The sequence below is a fragment of the Hypanus sabinus genome, chromosome 3, assembly GCF_030144855.1.
Source record: "Hypanus sabinus isolate sHypSab1 chromosome 3, sHypSab1.hap1, whole genome shotgun sequence".
Classification (NCBI taxonomy): Eukaryota; Metazoa; Chordata; class Chondrichthyes; order Myliobatiformes; family Dasyatidae; genus Hypanus; species Hypanus sabinus.
Window position 1 is genome coordinate 26,931,998 of NC_082708.1, and position 17,781 is coordinate 26,949,778.

The 17,781-nt window shown below is 38.9% G+C and overlaps 1 protein-coding gene across 6 annotated transcripts in view; it reads left to right on the forward strand.

The window, feature by feature from the left end:
* Positions 1-15,580, forward strand: part of alg8 (ALG8 alpha-1,3-glucosyltransferase) — a 65,791-nt gene extending 50,211 nt beyond the window's left edge. For 5 of the 6 annotated variants that reach the window (XM_059963922.1, XM_059963924.1, XM_059963919.1 and 2 more), the window contains 7 exons: positions 1,176-1,279; positions 4,563-4,683; positions 4,933-5,072; positions 5,830-5,969; positions 7,839-7,936; positions 13,175-13,247; positions 14,572-15,580. In XM_059963922.1, the coding sequence (XP_059819905.1) occupies positions 1,176-1,279; positions 4,563-4,683; positions 4,933-5,072; positions 5,830-5,969; positions 7,839-7,936; positions 13,175-13,247; positions 14,572-14,806 (911 nt within the window). In that variant the 3' untranslated portion in view covers positions 14,807-15,580. The other variant, XM_059963925.1, reaches the window with a different exon arrangement.
* Positions 15,581-17,781: the final 2,201 nt, after the last annotated feature.

Below are 17,781 nucleotides of genomic sequence, written 5' to 3' on the forward strand. Positions count from 1 at the left end.
CCTGTGGATCAGCTGGTGTTGTTTCCACTTCATAGGGAGATAACAATCAAAAGAAATGAATACAGAAATTACTGCACATACTTTTTTCGCACACTTATCTAACTCTCCTTTAAAGGTTGATTGCTGCAAATTCAGCTAGTCACTTAGTTTTATATTAAACTATTCTTTCTTTTTTCCTAATTCTGAGTTATTGCTTCTTTATAAACTTACTGACCAATTATCCTGCTGTAACAAAGCTCTTCAAAAGTTAACATAAACATGAGAAAAGTCTGCAGATGCTGGACACACAGAGCAACACACAGATGATGCTGTAGGAACTCAGCAGGTCAGGCAGCATCTATGGAAATGAACAGATATTCATCATTTCAGGTTGAGACTCTGCTTAAGGATCGAGAAGGAAGGGGAAAGATGCCAGAGTAAAATGGAGGGAGGCGAAGGAGGCTAGCTGTAAGGTAATAGGTGAAGCCAGGTAGGTGGGAGAAGAAGGAATCTAATAGGCTAGGAATTCTCACCTGGCTATGGTTTCCCCCAGGGTCCCCTCCTCCTTCCCTATCTTCTATGATCCATTCTCCTCTCCTATCAGATTCTTTCTTCTCTAGTCCTTGACCTTTCCTTGACCATCCAACTGGCTTCACCTATCATCTTGCAGTATTTTGAAATGGCATCTTCTTCCTGTCTTCTCAGTCCTGAAGAAGGGACTCGGCCCAAAACATCAACTATTTACCCATTTCCATAGATCCTGTCTGACCTGCTGAGTTTCTCCAGCATTTTGTGTCCGTTGCTCAAAAGTTTATTACAATAAATTAGTATTGTTAATTCTAATATTAGGATTAAGAAAAATATTGGGATTTGTTTTGCTAGCCTCTTAAGACTTCAATATTGTTAAAGGTTAATATATTTTGATAATTGCCAGTGCCCTGAAATGCAGTTTTGGTAACTGATTCAAATTGACTATGTGCTTTTACATAAGAAATGATTATTTTAAAGTCCCTTCAAACAAAAAATGAATAGAATCGATATGTTTTAGAATTATTTGATTGTTCTAAAGGAGAATTGGTGGTAAATATTCTTGAAGTTTTAAAATGCAGCACATTATTTAATTTTGTCTCTGCCTTCTAATGTTTTAGTATCATAAATTGGTAGATTGTTATTTTTTTCTTGTGTTTATTTTTAAGATGGATCAATCCAGTGGAGGGGTTTCAGCTTTTCCCGTCTTTTTGCCTTGGGATTTATAGTCTGCTCTGACTTTCTTGCTTCATTTGGACCCTTTGTTGCCATGGTAAAGATAATTAATTTAAAGCATTGTACTCCGTACTTGGAGATAATTTATCTGAGCACAGATTTGTTCATGTAGAGTCTGAATGTGCTTGCTGTTCTGTTGCAATACCATGAGACTTTGATGTCAACCTAACATCATAAGATGTCGTAGGTAGGTTTTTTACACAGAGAGTGGCGGGTATGTGGAACGTGCTGCCTGGGTTGATGTAAAAGGCAGATACATTAGGACATTTAAGAAGCTTCAGTAGGTACATGGATGATATAAAAATGGAGGGCAATGTAGAAGAGAAAGGTCAGATTGATCTTAGAGTAGGTTAAAAGCTTGGCACAACACTGTGGGCCGAAGAGCCTTACTGTGCTGTAGTGTTCTATGTTTGTAATTATTTCCTACCATGTCTTGGATCTGGAGCAATTCAAATGGCTGCGGAAAATATGCAGAAGAAGGCACCTAATTAGTTAAATGGCTGGATACAAGCACAAGCGGCAAAGAGTATATAAAAGGTTAATTATCATAAGTAGTGAAATTAACCGTTTACAGTGTGAAATGTACACAAGCAGGTGGTTTTATCTCGGACACAAAGGAGATGGCGCATTATACCCAGAAAGATAAAGCAGCCATGTACTATATCCACTAGGTTTAGGAATAAAGATGGATGAATAAACCCATATCAAGCAAGGTAAGATTACTTAACAGAATTGTATAGAAATTGATGTTCACCTTAAGGCAATTCACCTTAAAGAGTTGCATTTCAACCAATTCCACATTTACTGAGAACATGTGCCAAGTCTGTGTATGTCTTTACAGTTTGTCCACACTACACATCAACATAAAACACATTTTAATTCCAAATTATAGTTGAAGGTTTTCACTCACTAGCATTGTTAAACTGTACCTTTCCTGATGTGAATTAAGCTTCCTAACTGATCGTTGTAGTCTGTTATAATGGTGAAAGTGCTATTTACACCCAGCAGAAATGTATGTGACATTGTTTAACGAGTCATACTCAATGGTGTTTGAAGATCATGGATCTGAATGATCTTTTTAAATCGTGGATGTTATTGATTTGGAAGTACAGCCAAAAAAAATAGATCTTACTGTAATGCATTCAGTCAATGCCACATTTTTCAGTCACAATTTGGCACCTAGCTGGAAATTAGTCAACTAACTGGCTTTGTCCTGTGTGGTGCTGAGGTTCTAAAGTGCTATTGTACTTGCAACTATTTTACAAGTTAAAAGAAGTCATCTTTCTCATTGGCTTATGACCTGTGGAGATGCTAGAACAGTGGCTGTGGAATATCAAGCCTCTAGGTTCCTAGAGTCCTCGAACACTACAGCACAGAAACAGGCCCTTGGGCCCATCTAGCTATGCCAAAATATTATTATTCCTATTATTATTCTTCTTGCAGCCATGACATTCTTGTGACTAGTCTATCTACATTTCTACTCAATGGCAACTCCACACCAAATATTATTATAAAATTTATTTAAAGGAACAGAAATTTTACTTAATGTTGGTAAAATGGAGAAGCTGAGGTTCTCCTTGCAATAGGGGAAGTTGAAAGGTGGGCTGATAGAAGTATTTAAAACCACGAAGGGTCCAGTTGCATAGATACCAGCAGAAGAATCAAAAAGCAGTGGAGATGTAAGTTCATCAGCAAGCAAACCAGTGATGAACATTTGTTTTTACATTAGGAGTGGTTAGGATCTGGAATGCCCTGCTGGATTTGGTGGAGGCAGGTTCATTAGTAGTGTTCAAATGGCTATGCACAAAGGCCAGGGGAGGAGGACTAGCTGTTTTAGACTACATGGGGCAAATGGCTTCTATGATACAACCTTTCCCTGAAAGGTTATCTTGATGGAGATGCTCATTGATTGCAATATAAATGGAATATCCTATCTTCTAATATCCTATCTATAATAATTTCTTCAATGCCAGTTATATCTCTCCAAATCTTGATTGTGGTTCTGAGTAAGTGATTCATCATGCATTAATGACAGATATTGAATTTTCCACATTGTCAGTATACAGTCGGTCCTCCTTATCCGCAGATTCTGTATGCGCGGATTCAACCAACAGCAGATCAGGAAAACCTGGAAGTTCTCTCTCCAGCACTCGTTGCTTGAGTGTGTACAGACTATTTTTTCTTGTCATGATTCCCTGAACAGTACAGTACAACAACTACTTACATAGCATTTATATTGTATTAGGTATTATAAGTAATATAGAAATGACTTAAAAGTACAGGCAGTCCCCGGATTATGAATGAGTTCCATTCATGAGTCCACCTTTAAGTAAGATTTGAAGTCGGAACAGATACATCCGGTATTATTTAGCGTCAGTTAGTCAAACGTTTTTCTTAATATATAGTACATATTTTACCTTTCTATGCATATAAAACACTTAAGAAACATGCGTTTTTCAATAACTTAACCATTGCATTGCTTAGTAATAATTGTAGCTTTCATCGGGGCAGGGCCTTTCACATGCTCCATTAAAATTGTTCTGATCATTGACCAACTGTAGCCTAATGCTTTTCCAATGACCAATGGTGTTTCATCTCTTTCTGATCACTTTATTATTTCCACCTTATTTTCAATCGCAATCGTGATTATTTTAGTGAACAGAAACACTGCGGATTCAGAGCTGTGCCACCAGGTCCTAATGCCCACCGCACGGAGACATGTTAAATAAAGTCCGGGGTTCTGCTGGGTCCTAAAGACCACTGCACTGATACATGTTAAATAAGGGACTTGAGCATCCGCGAATTTTGGTATCCGTGGGGGGTTCCTGGAACCAATCCCCCGCGGATGAGGAGGGCCGACTCTATGTCAGAATTAAGTATCCCATTATTGGGACCAGTATAACTAATAGGCTATTTTTACCTTCTGCAATAAATTGTTTTTGGATTTTATTTTCTTTGGGATTGGTGTAAATAATGCCTTTCAAATATTTTAATAAGTTAATTTTAATATGGAGTTTGTTGGAAATATATTATTATATTGGAAAATAAGTTTGAATTATGGATTTTTTTGTGGAAGCAAGTCAAAGCATATATTTGAAACTGGATTATTTGCAATATGTTTTAAATTAAGATTATATATAATAGACTGTGTATCAGCATGTTTTTAGTTTGAAAATACATAATTCTAACATATAATATTGTAACTATCAAGCCATGTGGTTAAGTCTTTACTTAATGATATATTTTGTTAGAGAATTTCATTGCAAGGATAAAAAAAATTGCCCAAACTGCGTAATAATTAAGCTTTGCTTCTTTTTCAGGGTCAGCTGCCTCAGGTGCTTGCGCGACTTTTCCCCTTCAAGCGAGGCCTCTGTCATGCATATTGGGCCCCAAATTTCTGGGCTGTGTACAATGCAGTGGATAAAGTACTGTCCATCATTGGTATGGCCATCAAACATGTACTATGCAGACATTAAAAATGCTGATAATAATGAAAATTAACTTCACATCTTCATGTTAAAAACCATTAATAATCCCAGAATCTATATTTCAGATCTTGATTCTTACTGGATTAACATTATATTATTTCAATAGCCTTAATGCCTGGACTGTAACTGCTTATTAACTTATTTTATTGATGAGAAACTAATTCTTCTAGTATCTGACAGACATCTTTTGCTACTGCTGCAGCTGTGAAGCTGAAATTACTGGATCCTGATCTATTTTCAAAGGCATCAATGACAGGAGGATTAGTCCAGGAGTTCCAGCATGCTGTCCTACCTTCTGTGTCACCATTAGCAACGCTGATCTGCACATTGCTCTCGATAATGGTCAGTACCAGCATATGCTCTTTCACAATTCACACTGTGCGATTCAGTCACTCATGATATTCTTTGAACTTTTCACTCGCCACTTTATTAGGGTCACCTGTATACCTGCTTGGTAATGCAATTATCTAATTAACCAATTGTGTGGCAGCAACTCCACATAAAGATATGCAGACAACGTCACTTGTTGTTCAGACCAAATGTCAGAATGCGGGAGGAAATCTGATCTAAGTGACTTTGACCGTGGAAAGATTGTCAGGGTTTGAGTATCTCAGAAACTGCTGATCTGGGATTTTCACTCACAACAATCTGTAGAGTTTACAGAGAATGATGCAGAAACAAAAAAAAAGCATCCAGTGAGCGGCATTTCTGCAGACAAAAATGCCTTGTTAATGGGAGAGCTCAGTGGAGAGTGGTCAGACTGATTCAAGCTGTCAGGAAGGCAACAAATCTCAAGTAACCACGTAATACAACAGTGGTGTGCAGAAGGGCATCTCTGAATACTCAACCTTGAACTGGGTGGGCTACAGCAGCAGAAGACTATAAGCATGCGTTCAATGGCCACTTTATTAGTTTCAGAAGTATCTAAGAAATTGGCCACCGAGTGTATTTTCTTCTTGTTGATGGGAAGCTAGCAGGTTAAGTTTCCCGGGTAACATTGACTTTAAAAAAAGGTCTGTCTGATATAGCTGAGAGAAAACATTATCCCTCTTTAGTTTCAGTTATTAATAGCTTGTATCACTGTATTTTCTGTTTCAAGCCTGCTATTTTCCATCTTTGGCTAAAACCTCGAGGACCCAGAGGATTCCTTCAGTGCCTAATCCTTTGCGCATTAGGCTCATTCATGTTTGGCTGGCATGTACATGAAAAAGCTATTCTCATCGCTATACTGCCTTTGAGGTACCTTACGTTTCATTGGTTGGAGAATGTTGTTTGGAAGTAATATTTTGTGCAATGTATTACTATTATGACAGACGGGTATCAGATGGAGTGATATAGAGATACTTAAATAAAAGCCACATGTAGGTCACCGTCACTGGCAATCCAATTCAAGTAATAGCAATCTGGAACTATTTTCATTTTCATTTATACTTGTTTATAATTCTTTTTCATGTGCACAATTTGCATGTTACTAACAAGGCTGGCATTCATTTTCTGTTTCTAATTGCTCCTGAACTGAGAAGGCAGGAGTGCGATAACCACATTGGTGGGCGGGAGACGTCTATAAGTGAGAAGCTAATTAAGATCAAGGAATTTCCTTCTCTAAATATATGCACATCTGTTAGTTTCATTCTTCAGTTTAGCAATACCAGCTGTTTGTCCCGGGTTTATTTAAGTATTTGAACAGAAAATCCCCAGTTCCCAAAATGGCATTCAAGCTCATACCTCTGCATTAATGTTACAGAACTCTGGGGGCAAATCCAGCAACTTGGCCACTCCAGTGCCATACCTGGTGCTTATGTTTGTGTTTTCGGGACTTATACTTGGCTGTAGCTTCTCATGTTGCCTCATTCTTAAGTCAGAGTTTAAAGACCACTAGTTTCAATAACTCTAATATCTGCTAATTAGTAGAACTCAGATCTAAATTTAATACTTACCTTTTGGGACATTGATGCCTAAGTGGATGATCACTGTTTTACTGAGCTGAAGCCAATGTTCCCTCTAATATTGTTTTTACATCTGCTCTGAGCAGGATTTTTTTTACATGGCCGAAAATTGCGTGGCATGTTAAATTTGGTTTTTTTTAAACATGCATTCTATGAATATTTAGAAAGAAAACTGAAAAATCACATACTTTTGATTTTATTTATTAATTGAAGGGTATAATAAAATTCAATACAACAAAGAAAATCTTTCAAGTTTTGTAAGCCTTTTCTCATCTGTTTTTATTACATATCCATTGTCTATCCAGATTAATTTCATTTCCAGATGGAACATAAGTCTTCATCCCCATTAGATCATCCAAATGTACCACTTCTAGTCTGTTTTGGGATTTACATTTGAATAAATTCATAAGATTGAATGCATATTCGCGGTCAGCACTAGAAACTTGAAATGTTCCAACAGTGTCAAAAAGAATCAACAATTCTTCAAATTCTTTGTTTCCAAGCACATAGTTCAACATATCTGTGAACTTCTTAATTTAATTATTGTGTTTATTGTTGCAATTTTAAACAGTTTTGTAACTTGAAACACAGAAGATGTGAATATGTTGAAGTTTAAAAATGTTTCAAAGTAAAGTTATGGTATGTTTATTATTTAGAAAATTTATGGATTATGTTCATTAAAATGTAATTAATTACAAGGTATTTCACAATTATATTAATAGATTTCAAAATGATATTAACATTATATAAAAACAATTCCAGTTGCACAGCAACAAAGGCTGTGTGCGTGGGAGCTTTTCAGTTTCTGCACAACCACACACCCATACAGTTTAGAGGGAACAGTAGCTGAAGCACTAATCTAAAGATGTTCTTTAGAAGTTTCCTGGTAGTCCATTAGATCAGCTGGAACTGATCTAGCTCATCAGTCACAACTGGCAGTTATGCAGATACCTTTTTACCATATAATTGCTCCAGATCTTACATATTTAACAATAAGTAAAGTAGGTGCTGAAAAATATTTAATGTGAGTTTCTTACTCATCTAGGTAACTCAGAGTAGTGCTGCTGTATATTTATTATCAGTTAAAATTTAGCATTTACGCAGGATTCTTTTGTCACATACTTCCCAAGTCTCATGTTCTTTTTTACTTTTAAACCCTCAGCTTGTTTGCTGTGGAAAACAGAAAAGATGCAGGAATATACCTTGTCTTAGTAACAACCGGGCATTTTTCCCTCTTCCCACTTCTCTTCACGGGACCAGGTAAGGAAATTTAATAACTATTTAGTATGTGCTTGTCCTTAAGAAGTAAAACAATCTGTTAATTGTTAATTCCTTTATTAAAAGTGATGAAGAAATACCCTACAAGTGTTTCAACCGAGTAAGTTTGCCTGGTGAGTTACTAAAATGGATAAACTAGATAGTCCTAGTTTAGTGCTAACCTAGCTGATTTTGAACAAGGTGTCAATTGGAGCCTTTGCAAATTCTTTTAGTTTTTTTCCACCTTCAGTATGTCCTGGCCAGACACAAGCACGCACACTCAATATGTAAAGGTGATCCTTATTGTACACCATTTTAGTTCTCAATCCCACTCCTGTTTTGACCTGTCTTAACTGCAGCATTCTCCACTATTATAGTGAACTACAGTATTGTGCAAAAGTCTTAGGCACGTATACTGTATATAGTTAGGGTGTTGAAGAGTTTTGCACAGTACTGCTCAAACAAAAAACAACAAATCTCATAACGTGTGTGAGTAATGATAAACCAGATTCTGCTAAGGGTCTCTAATGTGGACTGAGAGTGGGAAGGGGGCAGGGAGAAGGGAATCATGGTGGGAAAAGGGGAAGGGAGAGGGGAGGGAGCAGGAAGCACCACAGCAACATTCTGCAGTGATCAGTAAACCAGTTGTTTGGAATCAAATGACCCTGCCTGGTGTTTCAGGGCTGGGTGTGTCTGTACCCATGCCAACCCCTACCCTTGGCACTTCTTCTCTCTATAACCCATCCCACACCCTTCCACTGGCACTCCACCCTCACCAATTCCAACATCCTTCGCTTCTGCCAAATTTGCAAACTTTCTCTGCTCCACATTGACAAATACATGCGGTAGGATAACTCTAGACAATTTCTAGAGTAGGTTACGTGGTTGGCTCAACATTGTGGGCCGAAGGGCCTGTAATGTGCTGTAGATTTCTATGCTCTACAGTACTGTGCAAAAGTCTTAGGCACCCTAGTTGCTAAGAATTTTCCACAGTACTGTAAAACAACATTTTATCTTCCACCTAGGCACTAGAATGAAATTCCAAGGCATTTCATACTTGCATACATTAAAAAATAAGAGGTTCCTAGGAAAGTGTCAGACCGCTCAGCAGCAAAGCGGGTGCAGCACCAAATGAGCACCACATCAGTATTCAGCAAAGAGGAGGACCTGGAGGGTAATAAGTGGAGGGTGGGGTATACTACAGTCCTCTGCAAAAGTCTTAGGCACCCTAGCTATATATTTGTGTCTAGGATTTTTGTACAGTGCTGTATATGTTACCAAGTCCTGCTGTGGGCAGTGCAGACACGATGGGCCAAAAGGCCTGTCCCTGTGCTATACTTTCTATTTTATGTGTGAATTACAGAGGATGCAGAGGAGTTGTACCAGGATGCTACCCGGATTAGGGATCATGTATCGTGGAGTTAGGTTGAGTGAGCTAGGGGTTTTCTCTTTAGAGCGAGGGAGATGCACAAAATGATAAGAGGCATACATAGAGTGGACAGCCAGGGGGCATAATTTTAAGTTGAGTGGAGGAATGCATTGGGGGGGGGGGGGATGGTAAGTCTTTTACACGGCATGATGGATGCATGTAAGCCACTGCCATGGGTGGCGATAGAGGCAGATAAATTAGGGGCACTTAAGAAACTCTTAGATAGGCACATGGATGATAGGAAAATGGAGGACTATGTAGGAGGAAAGGGTTAGATTGATCTTATGGTAGGTTATAAGGTCGGCACAGTACTGTGGGCCAAAGGGCCTGTGATGCGCTGTAGTGCTGTTATATAATTCTCCAACTTCAGGTAAACTGTATTCCCATTTTCCCCCATTATTATGTCAATTTCTCATCCTTTTTCTATTGAAATGTCTTGTTCATGGTCAGTATTTGTTCCTCATTATCTGAACTTTCTTAACCTATCTTCATATAGCCTTTTGTATATGTACACCTTAAGCCTCCCCCAGCTCTGTTTTAAACAGTAAAGTCTCCATTCTTCTCCTTCATGCCACAGTTCCAAGGAAGGGTCGCTGGCCCAAAATGTTGACTAGTTCTTCTTTCCACAGATTCTGCCAAAACTGGCTGGGTTTTCTAGCATTTCCGTTTTAGTATCTGAACCTTTATGTACAGAGAGGAGAATTAAAATTCTTGAAGAAGACAGTCCTGATGAAGAATCTCGGTCCAAAATGACAACTGTTTATTCCTCTCCATGCTACCTGACTTGCTGAGGTCCTCCAGCATTTTGTGTGCATTGCTCAGGATGAAAACTCATTTGGTCTTAACCTTTTTCATTATTATCCAGTGACTTCCTCTGGCAGTGAATGCTCTTAAGGTTAGGTTGTGGTGCGGCAATCTATTCACCATATACCCTTGACCATGAAGAAGCCCCCCTTCATCCTGAAGAAGCCTCAGAATCTCATTGCCTAAAAGAGGGAAGACAAATGCACAAAAGTAAATACAAATGGTGACTTTAATTACGTGGTTCACACACTGTTGGGCAACAGATGTCTTTTTTTTTTACAGTGTAGCTCCCCCTATCTCCAGCTTCCCCTTTCTCAAAGACATTATGTAGGTGAGGTTATTGAATACCGATCTTGGGAGAAAATGCCACTAATACAGTATTGCTTTGCCTGACTCCTACCCTTCTTGAGAATGGCACTTGCCAAAGTCTACCTATTGAACTTTGATTAGCCGTATAATATTTGGCAGTTTTACTTACAAAGCAACTGAGCTAGCTTTTAATCTAAACTTCCCAAATACTAAAAGCTTCAGCTACATGAAATATTTGTTACGTGTGTATAACTGCATCATTGTTGGAGAAACAGCTTTTTAAATTACTTTTCATACTAATGTGAGCATGGCCTTTATGCAAAGCTTTGCAATGCTTCAATTAAAAAGAATCACCATTTGAAGTATATTGTGTATTTTTTTTAGGTACCACCTTTTAGAAAATAAATATTGATTTACAGATTAGCAAGAATGGTTCATAATTATAATAAAATATTATAAACATAATGAATAAGAACAGTTGAAAGGATTAACAGACTGCTTAAACCTGGTTTGTCGTCTTTGTATTTAGAAAGTTGAGGAAGAGACCTATTCAAGAGCTTTAAAAAGATTGCATGGAATAAAATCACAGAAACTCGAGCCACTGAATGTGGCCACTCAATCTTTTTTATTTCTTTCAGAATAAAAACAAGGAAACTACTTCTTTTGGTATCGGAATCCAAAAAAAGGTGTATAATTTAGAGCTAGGAAGTGAAATTGGGATTATTCAGTAGAACTTTGGAAAATTTTATTGAAAGTGCTGTGGAATCTAGGTGATTGACAACCTGGAGACAATAGATTTGTCAGATCACCCAAGAATAATTTGTTACTTACATGGAGCAATCTGTGTACCAAACCTACGCTGGCACATTCTTCAACTCTTTCTCCACTACATTTACGACTGCGTTGGTCCCTTTCCTGCTTCAAATTTCATCCCCTCACCACCCACCCCGCCCTCAAATTTACTCAGTCCATTTCTGACACCTCTCTTCCCTTTTATGATATTTCTTTCTCCATCTCAGCAGACAGATTATCCACCAACATCTTCTGCAAACGCACTGACTTCCATAATTAACCACGACTGTACCTCTTCCCACCCTGTCACTTACAAAGATACTATTCTTTTCTCTTGGTTCCTCCACCTTTACTGCTTCTATTGTCATGATGAGGCTTTCTATTCCAGGTCATCTGAGATGTTCACTTTTTTCAGAAAACAGGGCTCCCTCCTCACCACTGCTTTCAATACCACCCATTATTACATCTCTTCTACTTCCTGCAGGTCTACCCTCACCCATCCTCCCCAGAATAACAAGGATAGAGTTCCCCTTATTCTCACCTACTACCCCATGAGCCTCTGCATTTAACAGAAGGTGCTGTGCAAAAATTTTATGCACATATATTTAGCTAGCGTGCCCAAGAATTTTACACATTACTGTAGTAATTTTATGTATTGCACAGTACTGCTGCTGCAAAAATAACATATGATATCTGTGAGTGATGGTAAACCTGATTCTGATATGGGTCTCTATTGTGGACTGAGAGTGGGAAGGGTACAAGGAGAAAGGAATCATGGTTGGGAAAAGGGGAAGGGAGAGGGGAGGGAGTGGAACACACCAGAGGGACATTCTGTAATGATCAATAAACCAATTGCTTGGAATCAAATAACCTTGTCTGGCGTCTTAAGCCTGGGTATGTCTGTACCCATGCCAACCTGCCCCTGACACTCCTTCTCTGCCTCCTGTCCCACACCCCTCCTCCTGTGCTCACCTCTCACCGTTTCCAACATCCTTTGCTTCCACCAGATTTACAAACTGACGCTCCGCTCCACAAGTACAACACTGTGCAAAAATCTTAGGCGCCCAAGCTATATATATCTGTCTAAGTCTTTTACACAGTACGATATCATCTCTGTAATTTCTGGCTTTTTCAATGGAATCCCGCTACTAAGCACATCTACCCCTCCCTACTCCTTTACAGTTTCCATGGGGGTGCTCTCACTATGACTTGTCCGTTCGTTCCTCCCACCCATCCCCCAGCAGGCACTTAACCCTGCAACTATGCTATGTCCCGGTATAGGAATGTCAAATAACAGAGGGCATAGGTTTAAGGTGAGAAAGGGAATGTTTAAAAGAGATATGCAAGGCAAGTTTTTTTTATTAGATTTAGAGTAGTAAATGCCTCGAACACACTGCCAGGAAAATGATAGAAGCAGGTACCAAGGCAAAATTTAGGAGGTACTCTATTTAGATGGACACATAAACAAACATGAAAAAGAGGGTGTGTAGATGGATGGGATTAGTTAGATTGGGATCATGGTTGGCACAGACATGGTGGGCCAAATGCCTGTCTGTGTGCTGCATTCTGTTCTAGCTATTCAATAACAGTACAGCACTGGTGACACACACAGGGATTCAGCAGGCCAGGTAGCATCTATGGAAAAGTGTATAATCGATGTTTCTGGCCAAGACCCTTCAGCAGGACTGGAGAAAAAAAAGATGAGTAGATTTAAAAGGTGGGGAAGAGGGGAGGGAGAAACACGAGATGTTTGGTGCTGCGTGGTCTGCTGAGTTCCTCCAGCATTTTGGGTGTGTTGGATTTCCAGCATCTGCAGAATTTCTCTTGTTTGTGACAGGTTGGTGAATTACTTATGCATCTCACATTGAGGTTGGTGCTGTGCTTTTGACTTCTGTTTTTCTTTTTAGAGATGCCGATTAAAATCAGCCTGATGCTGCTCTTCACTATATACAGCTTCTCTGCTCTGCGAGCTTTATTCAGGTAAATTGAAATCCCCTCCTTCAGGAACCATTTTGCCATATGAATAATACAGGTGTCTCTCCCCCCCCCTTTACAAAGGCAGAGCGTTCCTATGAAACCTTTCTTAAGCCGAAATGCCGTAAAGCAAAGAACCATTAATTTATATGGGAAAAATTTTCGTAAAAGCGAAAATCCTCTTTGTAATGTGAAAACAGGTTACTAATGTAGGTCTTTTGTAAAAGCAAAGTGGCGCAAAGTGAACATTCATAAAGCCATATACACCTGTATATGGTTCTACAACATCATTAGCTAAATATTATAGTGTTTAAAAATACACCTCAGTGGTGACTTTTTTGTGTATCTTCTATTGTCTTGGGGCCCTCATATTCTAAAATCAATATCTTCTTTTTTCTGTTGGTAGTGATGGCCAACACTAACAAATTGTCATTTATAGAACCTCTTAATGTAACAAAAACTTTCTAAAACAATTAACATGAGAGTTTCAAACAAAAAGATTGTTTACAATGCCACTTAAAGATATTAGAACACATGAACTAAAGCTTCTTCAGAGATGAATTCCTTGAGCCCTTTTAAGTACCTTTAAATGAAATACTATATAGAAAGATGTCTGGGTGTGAGAGACACAACAGTATTGAGTGTTTGTCCAGACTGCGAGTGTGGAGCAAGGCATATACGTGTCAGGTACGTGCCTCCCCAGCATCGAAGACATTTTCAAAAGGCAATGCCTCAAAAAGTCGGCATCCATCATTAAGGATCTCCGTCACCCAGGACGTGCCCTGTCCTCGTTGCTACCATCAAGGAGGATGTACAGGAGTCTGAAGACACACACTCAACCTGATATGAGTCTCTGTTGTGGACTGAGATTAGGAAAGGGGCAGGGCGAGGGGAATCATGTTTGAAAAAAAGAGGAGGGAGCGGGAAGCTTCTTCCTCACCACCAGCAGATTTTTGAATGGACATAATGGGCATTTTTATTGTGTATAAAATGTATTGCTACTGAAAAATAACATACTTCATACTAAACCTGGTTCTGATTCTGGGCCGGCAAAGATGGCTGCACGTGCTTCAGCACTGAACTGCAATCTCACTTTATGGACTCTGCCTTTGATATGTATGATTTTTCATAGATTCTGTTGTATTTATTCTTTATTTCCCCATAGATGCCTGCAAGAATATTAATCTCAAGGTTGTATATCATATACATACTTCAATAATAAATGAACTTTGAACTTTAAAATTAGCTAACCTAAAATTGATGTGGGGGTGAGTTTTTGAAAATGTGTAAAATCCTTAAAATTTAATGGAGTGTTTTTTTACTTATCCAGGAAACAAGGAACACTTCTAAGCTGGCCTGAATCCATCTACCTCAATGGTCTTATTCCCCTGCAATTAATTTGTGAGATCATCTATCCTCTAACACCCTGGCAGCAGAGATTTCCCTTTGTACCACTATTGCTCATCTCTGTATATTGTTCACTGGGAACTACCTACGCGTGGATTAGGCTGTATATATCCGTCCTACAGGAGACATCGACTGACAGGAAGATGAAGGCACAGTAGTTTAAGTTGTGTTATTAATTTGGAGTTGTGTGTTAATGGAATATGGCAGAATCATGGGCAATGGAGTATTTATGGATGTAATACAAGAATCATAAACATATAAAAATTATGAATACAAAATAAAATGAAAGTACTGCAGCTGTGGCACGTACCATTTTAAGCCTATGGTAGTCTAACTGAAGGGAACAGCATGATTTTTCTCTGTCCTTTTATTAACAGCACCTGATACCATGCCCGTGTAGAGTTTCAGATAAATTTCAGTATTCTAAGTAAATTCCATTCTGATATTATTATTCTTGTGAATATAAGTGTTGCCCTCCAAAACATGTCACTGGATGTAATGTATTTTGAAATGCAAAAATTTGTGCATTGTGGACAGCCATACATTTTAACAGTAAATTCTGAAACATTTGCATCATTTTTGTAATATCTGCATTCACTTTTTTCTTTAAAGAAAGTAGGGATCTTTTATACATCTCTGTTCTTGTACATTTTTAAAAACAAATATACTAAGGTACTAATGATAAATTTAAGAACCAAAAATATTTCTGTCATATCAGTTGATGTACATTAACATGGAAAACTTGTTTTATAAATGTTAAAATCCTTTGGTATATTTAAACATAATCAGGTTGGGGAAATTACCAAAAAATAATGTCGAGTGCAGGATCAATTTTTTTTTGTTTGTATAAAAGTGGAAACATTTAATGACTGGGATTAGTGTAGGTAAATTCATGAAATTCATTCATACAATAAAGGAAATGGTTTTCAGTATTGTTACTTTTGCCTCCTTTTATCTTAGACAACACTAAATGATCCTCAGCACCAAGTCGAATGTAACATTCCCCAATAGGCCAGGAAAACAAAAATGTGATGAATGATAGGAGCTGCTCTGAATTAAAACCATGGCAACAACGGACTTGGGCTGTTTTTATTATCTTAACCTGTTTATCACAGAGTTCAAATATTATAAACTAGTATCTCTTCATACTACAGTATATCAAAAACTGACATTTAAAAAAGCCTAGCAATTAAATATTGCCTTCTCAATCTCAGAACTACTGATACGGTTTGCATTCAATTAAGTGATACTCAAACTGTTGTCTTCATCTTGAGCATTCCCTCAGAGTCAAGGGTCATTTGCACCCTCTCCAATTTTGTGAGTTCTGAGGTGGCTAAAGAGGCTACTGTAGAAACTGCTGATACACAGAAATCAAGTTGTTTGCAGTTGCTGAGTTCAATGTTAAATCCGCTATGCTGCAACGTACCCAGAAGAAGGTTAGGAGTGGAGAACATGACCAACTCAACCTGCTGGGCCTGTTTTCCCACTCTATGTTTTGCACCTCCTGCATTCTTTTATATATGTTCCCAGTCTCTATTTTCTCCCATTCCCATTCTGATATGTCTATCCATGGCCTCCCCTATTGTCAAAATGAATCCAGACTCAGGTTGGAGGAACAACACCTTATATACCGGCTGGGTAGCCTCCAACCTGATGGCATGAACATTGACTTCTCTAACTTCCGTTAATGCCCCTCCTTCCCTTCTTACCCCATCCCTGACATATTTAGTTGTTTGCCTGTTCTCCATCTCCCTCTGGTGCTCCCCCCCCCCCCTTTCTTTCTCCTGAGGCCTCCCGTCCCATGATCCTTTCCCTTCTCTAGCTCTGTATCACTTTCGCCAATCACCTTTCCAGCTCTTAGCTTCATCCCACCCCCTCCGGTCTTCTCCGTTCATTTCGCATTTCCCCCTCCCCCTACTACTTTCAAATCTCTTACTATCTTTCCTTTCGGTTAGTCCTGACGAAGGGTCTCGGCCCAAAACGTCGACAGTGCTTCTCCCTATAGATGCTGCCTGGCCTGCTGTGTTCCACCAGCATTTTGTGTCTGAAATGTTATCTGTTTCTTTTTCCCACAGATGTATCCTGATCTGAAGAATAATCCTAGCATTTTCTGTATTTATTTCAGTTTTGCAACATATGCAACTTATAAGATCAATCAACTTGACTACCTATCCTGGCAAGCTCCACCTGAGGGAGAATAGAAACAGAATATCAAAGATGCATGGGCCATGCAGCATCTGTGGAGAGAGAAGTGGAGTTAACATTTTAGGTCAACAACCTTTAATCAGTAATGTTTCCCTTTCCATAGATGCTGCCTGATCTGCTAAGTATTTCCTATTTTAATTTCAAATTCCAGCATGTCTTTAAGTATTTTGCTTCTGGATTCTGAACTACTGCATAAGCAAATAAGACATAGGACCAAGAGTACCTCCTCATTGGTCAGGAAGGCACAGTAATGTCTACACTTTCTGAGGAGACTAAGGCATGCAAGACTCCCTGCCCCATTTTAACAACTTTCTGCAGGAGCATTATCGTCAGTGTCATTCTGTGGTACAGAAGCTGTAAGGCCCTACAGAGGATGGTAAAAGACACAGAAGGTCACCGAGGTCTCCTTCCCCCCATTCGTGACATTTAGCTGGAGGCATTGTATACACAGGTCCTGAAGCATTGTTGAGGATCCCACCACCTATCCCACTGTCTCTTTGACCTAATTCTGTCAGGAAGGATATACAGAAGCATCAGGAGTAGGACTGCCAGGCTGGGTACCAGCTTCTTCCCCCAGACTTTGAGACTAATGAATACTCTGCCGCCACCGAGAACTTGTCACTAGGACAGCGAACTGTTTACTGTTCATCTGTGCTGCGCACTTCACGTGCATTTTCTATTATATTTTATTAATTATTAATTGTGATAATGTTTTGTTCTATCTGCTGTGTGTGATATATGCAGTGTGGCTGCACAGTGGGCTGGATGAATGTTGTTCCATCCGGTTGTATTTAAGTACAGTTAGATGACAATAAACTGGAGTTTGAATGCCATTCAAAAAGATCATGGCTGATCTACCTCCATATCATTTGCCAGCCTTTTACCATGGAGTAGAAATGAACTGTTGGAGGAACTCAGCGAATCCAGC